The sequence below is a fragment of the Silene latifolia genome, chromosome 9 (assembly GCF_048544455.1).
Source record: "Silene latifolia isolate original U9 population chromosome 9, ASM4854445v1, whole genome shotgun sequence".
Classification (NCBI taxonomy): domain Eukaryota; kingdom Viridiplantae; phylum Streptophyta; class Magnoliopsida; order Caryophyllales; family Caryophyllaceae; genus Silene; species Silene latifolia.
The window spans coordinates 127,690,779-127,700,212 of record NC_133534.1 but is presented as its reverse complement, the minus strand read 5'-3'; the positions used below and the strand labels follow the sequence as shown (position 1 = coordinate 127,700,212).

General features: G+C 37.5%; 2 protein-coding genes across 2 annotated transcripts; both read right to left on the bottom strand.

The window, feature by feature from the left end:
- Positions 1-1,520: 1,520 nt before the first annotated feature.
- LOC141601573 (uncharacterized) lies at positions 1,521-2,183 on the bottom strand. Its single transcript, XM_074421869.1, has one exon. It carries the CDS (start codon positions 2,181-2,183, stop codon positions 1,521-1,523), a length of 663 nt encoding a protein of 220 aa, XP_074277970.1.
- A 3,675-nt stretch (positions 2,184-5,858) lies between these two features.
- On the bottom strand, positions 5,859-9,027 carry LOC141601572 (uncharacterized). The gene is made up of 4 exons (XM_074421867.1): positions 8,500-9,027; positions 7,523-8,410; positions 6,486-7,256; positions 5,859-6,401 (listed from the first exon to the last, which is right to left on the bottom strand). Exons 1-4 carry the CDS (start codon positions 9,025-9,027, stop codon positions 5,859-5,861), a joined length of 2,730 nt encoding a protein of 909 aa, XP_074277968.1.
- Between the last annotated feature and the right edge of the window lie 407 nt (positions 9,028-9,434).

The window sequence follows — 9,434 nt, the reverse complement described above, 5'->3', positions numbered from 1 at the left end:
TGCAATACAGTCAGACGATCTCAACAGTTGTTATCAAAAAGCCTCCTCTACGAATCCTCCTCCTAACATATGATCACATAATTACTAACAATCATAAAAACTAACAAAAACCCCCAATCCCCCAAATTAGGGTTTAAACAAACTTAATAAAACACTATAAAATCGGTACGTAGATCTTACCCTCGACGCAAGGATCACAAGAATGTAAAGGATGATGAATTCCGACCACTCAAGCTCCGGGATTTGTCAATAATGCGAAAGATGCGAAGTACGTAGGTTGAAATCTCTTTTGAAGTGATTAGGTTTGATAAAAGTGTTTAATGATGATGACGAAAGTTATATATACCTATTCGCATTATTAACAAAAACCGACAAAATATTACCCGTAAACCGAGCCACTCGATCGAGTAACTAACGTACTCGATCGAGTACCTAACGTACTCGATCGAGTACCCTACAGACAGAACACTGTTTTAAAAACCAAAACACCCTTACTCGACAGAGTAAGGCCCACTCGATAGAGTACCCAGAGACTCATAAAACCGTAGTATTACAGCCCATAACTTTCGCTATCCGATTTGCAATACATTTGGTCACAACGCGCATCAGCACATTACAAAGGCTTATGGGCCGATAATCAGAAACCCCTTCCGGAGTGTCAGTCTTTGGAATTAGTGTAATAAAAGTCCTATTAACTTCCCGTAAAACCCTCCAGAGTTTAAGATAGACAACACCGCGTTTGTAAACTCACCTTTAATCATTGACCAACATTTTTGATAGAAACATGTCGGTATACCATCAGGGCCCGGAGCTTTAAAAACCCTCATTTGAAAGACAGTACCACGTACCTCTTTTGCCGTAAAAGGTCTGATTAACCGGTCCGCCTCGTCCTGAGCCACTAGATGTTTTACTTGTCTGAGAACACGTTCTAAGGCAGAGCTATCCCTCAATACTATATCATTCCTTGATGACCTATAAAGCTCCATAAAAGTTCTTTGAAATTCGCCACTTACGAACTCATCATCATACCTCCATTGACCATCCTCCCCTTTTATCCCATGAATATGATTTCTCCCTGCCCTACCTTTAACCCAATTGAAGAAAAACTTAGTACAAGTATCTCCCTCCACCATCCACTTTATCTTGGCCCGTTGCTTCCAGAAAACCACTGCAGCTTTTGCAAAATCCCGTAGTTCATCATTTACTCTGGTATACTCCTCATCCCCTCCCCCCATACAAGCTAAATTCATCCCGTGTTCTAATTTTCTGTCAAAATCTTCCCATTTTACCTAGCATTCGGCCTTCTTATCAAGAGTCCATTTTTTAACACAACTTCGAACTAGTGCCAGCTTCCTAGTGATGCGATATGCCGAAGATCCTTTATCTGTTGTATTCCACACATTACGAACCTTTTCCAAACATTCCTCAAAATTCAATGCCCATGCATCAATTTTAAATGGTTTTTTTCCTTCACTTCTAATGAGGTTCAAATCAACTTTAATTGGAGCGTGATCAGAGATTTAAATAGGATAGTGCTTAATACCCGTATCCGGAAAAAGAGAGAACCATTCCTTAGAGCCCATTGATTTATCAAGTTGCTCATAAACCCTCTTATCCCCCTTTAGATTGTTACACCATGTAAACCGCGGTCCCTTATAAGGAATATCTACTAGTTCATTCCTTATTTTCCATAGATTGAATTCCTCCGCGCCATCAATTGGTCGTTGACTAGAGCTTAATTTATCACAGCTGAAGTCGACTTGATTAAAATCTCCCACTATAAGAAAGGGAAAATTACAAGTATCAAACCATTTCTCCATTTCCATTAGGACGGACGCCCGCATACTTAAACACGGAGCACCATAAGAAAGCACAAGATACCATAACCTTCCATTATATTTCTCGACTAAAAGGATGACAAAATTATTACAAGCCTTAACTAACTTCATCTTAGACTCATTTCTCCACCCAACCCACAGACCACCCGAGGCCTCCACAGCATCCACACCAAAGTTTTTAACAAAACCCAACGTTCTAAACATAGGGAAAATTTGGCTTGTACTACATTTTGTTTCAATTAAAAACAAGAAATCATAGAACTTACTACCTAATAACGCTCTTATTTTCGGAATTGTAGGGGAGAGCGTGTTATTGAGGCCCCTACAATTCCATATGAGACCCATCATGGTGAGAGGGGAGGTTGTGAAGGCCCAACCTCCGCAAAGCCATCCAAATCAGCTGCCATCCCGTTCACAAAAGGGATCGATGAATCACTCGAGTCCACCATAATAACGTCTTCAACATTAACTCTGAAACCCCAAGTTTGTTGTTGCATCTCCCCCCCCCCCCCCCTAATCCCTTGCTCCCAACACCCTCTTTTCGCCAAACTTTGCAGATAACTCTTGGCATGTTCCAAAGACATCCTAGCCTCCTCAGGAATGGTATAATCTCCAGCCTCAATACAACATTTTCTCTTCCTTGCAGCTCTTATTTCTTCCTTGTGATTCTCATGCAAATCAGAGATGTGGTATACATCAGCCAAACCCAGTCAACCATCAGAAGTACTTCCCACTGGTAAAGCAGCAATTAGCTTGGATTTTGCCCCAATTTCAGGAATGTCAAAGAACTTGAATCCTTGAGTGCTAGCATGGTTCTTTCCCTTAACCTGATCAACCTCCTTTTCATAAGCATCTTGTAGCATTTTTTCAAGTGGGATCAGATTAGAAGATCCCTCATCGAGCTTTTTTCCTTTCCTGGTAATGGCAACTGAGACAAGTGATGTTGGCTGGCATGCCATCAGAGCATCACCATTGGAATCTTGTTGTCCAGCCTTAGAACCTCCACCCGTAGCCAGTTGTAGTTCAGTATTAACCTCTACTGTGTTGTCATAGGAAATGATAATAACCTCATCTTCCTTCCTGTCACTAGAAGAATCTTCAGTGGTATTGGCCTCTTGATCATTGAGCCACTGATGGACAGGCCAATCAGAATCAGAGTCTGATGAAGCAGCAGCATCAGTATTTGCCATCTCATCTGTGTCATTGTTCTCCCCATCCTCTGCCACTACAGCAGTACCAGCCATCACACACGTGTTCTCCTCCTCTTCCACATTTCCATTTACTTGTCTGGAGCTTTGTCCCACTTGCCTGATGATTGGACCATCCAGATAGTGATACCAGGGAGGTAGACCCCTCTCGGGTGGTTCAAAAGTCTGATTATAGCCCCTTTGTTCATCCTCCACCCGTGCCCAATCCATATCCCCTTCAATCCTTTTTATAATAGCATCTTGAACCCGCTGATCCCTATCCACCATACCACTTAGATTGTCCTGATTCGAATAAATGACATAGGGGTCCTCAGCTTGAATTTGAACAATGACCCCTTGTTGTAGTAAGTTTAAGTCCTCCTGAACCTCTAGTTCCTCCCCTGCAATATGGAAAACTTCATTGTTAGTAGCCTCTTCATCCAGCCACCCCCCAGCTCCAGGCAGACCCCACCATTTGTCAGTTGATGATTTGAGTTCATCTCCACATCCTGAGCTTGGCCAGCACCTGCATCCCCCTGCACTTCACCATTTCCTACTCCCTGAACCTCTGTCATAATCACATCCTCATTTTAAAGCTATCTGCTTCTGATATTAGTAAATTTATCATGCTTTAGAAGATCGATCGTACTCCGTATATTGAATAACTAGTGTTTAGGTTCCGCGCAATGCGCGATATATATAGATGTTTCACATTTTAATGTATTATTAGTATAGACCTCGTGCAATTTATGAACGGTATATATGAAGTTTTACTTTTTAGTTTATAACTTTAAAATTCATTAATTTTTGACAATTCATTAATTTTTTATACGTTCGTCATCTGTATATTTTGATTTGAAAAAAAAAACTCAATATTGAAAAAGTAATCAAGAGGTTGATTAGGGTTAGAAAGGTCTATTTTAATGAGACCATTTTTCATAATCATTTTATTTTAAAACATTTTATTTATTTTGTAATTTTGATCCGCAATTTCTTATATTTTCATAGAAAATCAATGAAGTTTTTATTATAGAACCCGTGGAGTCAAATCTTGCAGATTGTGAGCATTTCAATTTATGAATATATCCAATTAAAAAATTATATCCATTTATAGTTCAAGATACACCTATAAAATAGACTATAATAATAACCCAATTTTAGATTCTAAATTTTTAGGCGGGAAAATTTAGAGTTCTACCTATTCTTTTAGTAGATAGGGGATTTTAAGTAATCGTATCAGTAAATTTGCCAAGAGTTTGATTAATATTTACTAATCTTGAATGCGTTACGTCTATAAATTATTGTCTTATTTTCTGGTTTAGATCACGTGATATAAGACAATAATTTTGGAAGTTCATTACGTCTATATACTCATGCTAAGATGGATCTATTCATTTAGTAAACATTTAGTAAATATTCCTCCCTTCTAAGTCTTCCTTTATTATCACAGATTTGCCCTTGTTTAGGCTCTGTTTGGTAAAACGGACTGAAAAAGTACCCGAAACCTGAAAAGGTACCTGAAACCTGAGAAGGTGACTGAACTTAAAAAGGTACCTGAAAAGCTAGCTGAAAATTGGAAACTGATAAGGTAGCTGATTAATTGTAAAGTGTTTGATAAAACTAACTGAAAAGGTAACTGATTTTTTGTAAAATGACATAAAAGGACATTAATAATTATAATAAATTAATTTAAATAAAGGGTAAATATGTAAAGTAGAATATTTCAGCTACCTGAAACTTTAAAAAGCTACCTGGAGTAGCTTTTCATTTCAGGTACCTGGAAAGTCATTTCAGGTATCTGAAATGACTTTACCAAACAACACTAGATAAAACAACTACCTGAAATATTAGTAAAATCAGGTTGCTTGGTCAAATCAGGTACCTAAAATGCCTTGTCAAATATAGCCTAAGGCTCTGTTTGGCAAAATTAGCTGAAAAGGTAGCTGAAACCTGAAAAGGTACCTAAAACCTGAAAAGGTACCTGAAACCTGATAATGTATCTGAAAAGGTAGCTGAAAATTAGGAGCTGATAAGGTAGCTGATTTTTATTAAAAGTGTTTGGGAACTAGCTGAGAAGGTAGCTGATATTTGATCAAATGACGTAAAAGAGCATTTGGTTATTATTGTTATCGTTTATGTTTTTGCTATTATTCTTGTGCTATTATCATTGGCGTTGTTAGTAATAAAGTCATAATGTAGTTTTTTCGTATTTGTGCAAGTCTCCAACATATTTCAAAGAGAATGAGAATAATAACTAATATATCACGATTAGGTAAAAGAAAAAAAAATCAAACAATATATCATCAAAAAATGTATTCTATGAATACAAAATTAGTTCTCTATTAAACTCATACACACAAAAAATCGATTTTTTTCGGAGAAGTGTATTGAAGAATTTTATTTAATGGTTGTTTGTGTTATTTGGGAGAAGGTATTGAATGAGATTTTAGTTGACAACATTAAAAACAAGGGTAAAATCGGTAAACAAAAAAGAATCAGGTACCTGATTTCTCAAATGCTACATGAGGTAGCATTTCATTTCAGGTACCTTTTTAGGTCAAAAAAGATAGTTGCCAAACACTAAAAAAAATAAGGTACCTAATTTTTTTGACAAAAAAGCTACTCGAGGCAAATCAGATACCTGAAGTGTACTGCCAAACGGAGCCTAAATATCACATATCTTAGGCGAGAAAAAACGTAAAATCGCTTATTCATTTAGTAAATAGGGGATGCTTATGGCACCACCTCAATCCCAGAAGAGCGGTAGACTGATTAGTATACTAACCAAAATCTCTACAGTGTTAAACATTTGTCAGAGTGAAAAAGATTACACCTACATCATAGCTTTTTTAGCTATAGAGTGTGCAATCCTATTAAGAGCCCTAGGACAATGACTAATAGAAAGACAATGAAAAGCCGGGAGCAAACTATAAATACTTCCTAATATAGATTTAGCAGCTTGCATAGGAACTTGTGCACCCGCAACCTGAAGAACCAAATTTAAGCAGTCCGAATTAGCTTCAAGATGCAAAAACCTTCGAGTGACAGCTTCCGTAATCGCAAATTTGAATGCTAACGCTTCAGCCTGAAAAGCAGAAAATACCCAGAAACAAGTATGATTAGAATGAAGAGTTTCACCATTCGAATTTTGGAAAAACCAACCAGCAGAAGCACGAAAATCCGACTTCCAAGAGGCATCACACTTGAGTCTGATAGCACCCGAACAACAAGTCGTCCCCACAAGGAAATAAGGACAAAAATGTTGAATTCGCACAGCATCAGAGATCATATCATCATCCAACTTAAAGATCGTGTGCATCCCAATTTTCCGTTGATTTTCCACATGATAATTAGAAAGGGCTTCAGAAGAAAGACTCTTCATAACCAGATGCAAAACCAACCTCTACTTTTTAAACTTAAGATTATTACGTGATAACCAAATATGCCAAAGGGTACTAACGAAGAAAGAAATAAGAAAGATAGGATCACTTTGCTTCATAAAGAGTAATATCCAGTTGATAACCCAAGCTTGGATAGAGATATTATTACCGACAAAGCACCTAATACCAAGTTGCGACCCCTTCCAAAGATGTGAAGCAAACTGACAGTCACGGAAAAAATGCTCCAAAGTTTCAACTTGGTCACAAGTCGAGCATAATAAACAAGATAAATCCCAATCAAGGTTGCTCTTCTCCGCTTCCTTACCAACTGGCAACGTATTCGTCAATAATTTCCATAAGAACATTCGCCATTTCCCAGGAATAGGCAAGTTCCACAACAGCTTTTTGCAGAATAGGGAAGTAGATGAATTCACACGATTTTTATCAGTTGTAGTAGCTTTAAGATTCCAAAGATCTTCATGAGCCAAAGCATATCCAGATTTAACTGTGTAAACACCCGATATTGTAGGATTCCAGTAAAAGGAATCAGAGGAGTCCCTTAATGGAATAATAGTGGACAAAAAGAAAGGCAACGCAGCATCACCACAAAGATGCCCAATTAATTGAACATCCCAATCCCCTGTATCAATCTGCAATTGACAGATACTTAAAGGTGGTGTAACCCGTAAGTCATCAGCAGAAATAGAAAGCACCTGTGCCAACGTACGACCATGCACCCATTTATCATGCCATACATCCAGAAAAGTTGGAAAATCCACACTCCAAGAAAGATGAGGGCGCAGCAAATCTATGCCCCAAAGAACTCCACGACAACCCCAAGAAACCGAACCCTGCATAGTTTTCGTAGTAGAGAGGACACTGCTAATAGAAATCCTAAACTTAGGACCCAAAGTACGTCCTAAAAGACTAGATGGATAATGAATAATTCTCCAGTCAACTTTGGCTAAAAGGCTTTGATTAAGACAACCCATCTTTCGAATTCCTAAACCACCACACGATTTCGGAGCGCTAAGAAATAAACTACTACACCAATGAAGACCAAACCCATTCCTTGAACCTTTCCACCAAAATAATCAATCTTTAAGTTCACACTTACCGGCATTTTAAATACCGATAGAAAGAAAATAGATAGTGAAGAAAGAACAGAAGCAATAAGTGTTAATCTTCCAGCTGGTGATAGGTAGTTATTATTCCAACTCATAATCCTCTTTCGTACCTTCTCAATAAGGAAAACAAAAATCTCCCTTTTACTAGAACCAAAGTCTATCGGTAAACCTAAGTACTTGCCCATACCTGAGTTTTTATGGACCTTTAAAATCTTTAGACAAGACCTTGTATTCCGCAGTGTACTATTAGGGCTGAAAATAATAGCAGACTTATCTTCATTAATTCTTTGACCAGATGCCTCACAATAGCAGTCAATGATTCTTTTCAAAGTTATACAGTATCTTGGATTAGCATAAGTGAAAAAGATTGAATCATCCGCAAATAGAAGGTGTGAAATTGGTGGACTTCCATTACAAATCTTAATTCCTTTCAAGAGTTTATTTCCCTCAGCCTGCAATAAAAGTTGAGAGAGGACCTCAGTACAAAGAGCAAACAAATATGGTGATATCGGGTCACCTTGTCTAATCCCTGATTTCGGACGAAAGGGTACTCCAGCAGAGCCATTAACCATCACTTGATAAAAGACTGAGGAAACACAGTTCATAATCAAAGTGATAAAGCTATGTGGAAAATGCATAGAAATCAACGTCTGTCTTAAGAAATTCCAATCAAGACGGTCATAAGCCTTACTCATGTCAAATTTAAAAGCAAGAAGGCCATCAGCTCCTTTAACTTTCTTTCCAATGTGATGAAATAATTCATGAGAAATCAATATGTTGTCACTAATACTCCTTCCCGGAATAAATCCATTTTGAAAATCCCCAACAAGAGAAGGCATAATCTTCCTCAGTCTATTAGAAATACATTTGGTCACAACCTTCATGATAACATTGCATAGACTTATGGGTCTATATTGATCCACTCTTTCCAGATTATTTAATTTAGGGACAAGGGTGATATTCGTACAATTAAAGTCCAAGAAGATATTCCCCGTATTAAGCATGGATAAAACAGACCACGTAACATCCTCTTTAACATGGTACCAGTACTTTTGATAAATAATGCCGGAATTCCATCCGGTCCTGGAGATTTAAGAGGTCCCAACTGAAAAACAGCTGAACGAACCTCATTCCTTGTGAAAGCCTTAGATAAAGAGTCTTGTTGATCAGAAGTCAATTTGAATTGAATATTATTAAACATATGCTGATGCTTCAAAGTAAATTCTTCAAAAGGAACAGCCGGAGAGTGGTAGGCATAAATATTCATGAAGAATAGATTAAAAATGTCAGGGAACTCCTCAACCTTATAATTCCACGTACCATCTTCCGACTTTAAACCATTTTGATGTCGTTGTTTAACAGAGTTAAAGAAAAACCTTGTTGAAGCATCTTCATCCTTTAACCAGTTAATCTTTGCTCTTTGTTTCCAAAAAAAATGCAGCAGCTCTATTAAATTCAAGAAATTCCTGATGTTTTCAGAGATAAGGTCCCTCATCACTCCCACTAAAGATATTTTCCAATTCCAAGCCTAAGACCTCATCAAATTCTGTCCATTTTGCAGTTCATTCACGTCGTTTCTCAAACGTCCACTTCGTGAATGCAAGCCGAAATCTCTTCAATTTTCTCATTAGTATAAAAGAGGAAGAACCTTTATCCATTTTAAACCATACATTTTTCAGAATCTGCAAGCATTCGTCATAGCAGAAAATCCATGCCTCTAATTTGAAATCCCGTTGTTTCTTTTGTGTAAAAAAATCTGTATCCAAAATGATTGGAACATGATCTGAACATTGTATAGGGAGATGTTGTAATCCAGTGTTAGGATATATATAACTCCAATTGGCAGAAGCTAAGCATTTGTCTAATCGTTCATAAGTTCGTGCCACTCCCTTCCTATTGTTA

What these genes read in the sequence shown, in the direction of transcription:
- LOC141601573 (XM_074421869.1), bottom strand. Translation starts at nt 2,183, where the DNA reads ATGGGTCTCATATGGAATTGTAGGGGCCTCAATAACACGCTCTCCCCT.
- LOC141601572 (XM_074421867.1), bottom strand. Translation starts at nt 9,027, where the DNA reads ATGAGGGACCTTATCTCTGAAAACATCAGGAATTTCTTGAATTTAATA. An exon ending in TATCTTCTTGGACTTTAATT is followed by an intron (nt 8,411 to 8,499) that starts GTACGAATATCA and finishes GTTATCATGAAG; the next exon opens with GTTGTGACCAAATGTATTTC. An exon ending in TCTTTCTTATTTCTTTCTTC is followed by an intron (nt 6,402 to 6,485) that starts GTTAGTACCCTT and finishes CTGGTTATGAAG; the next exon opens with AGTCTTTCTTCTGAAGCCCT.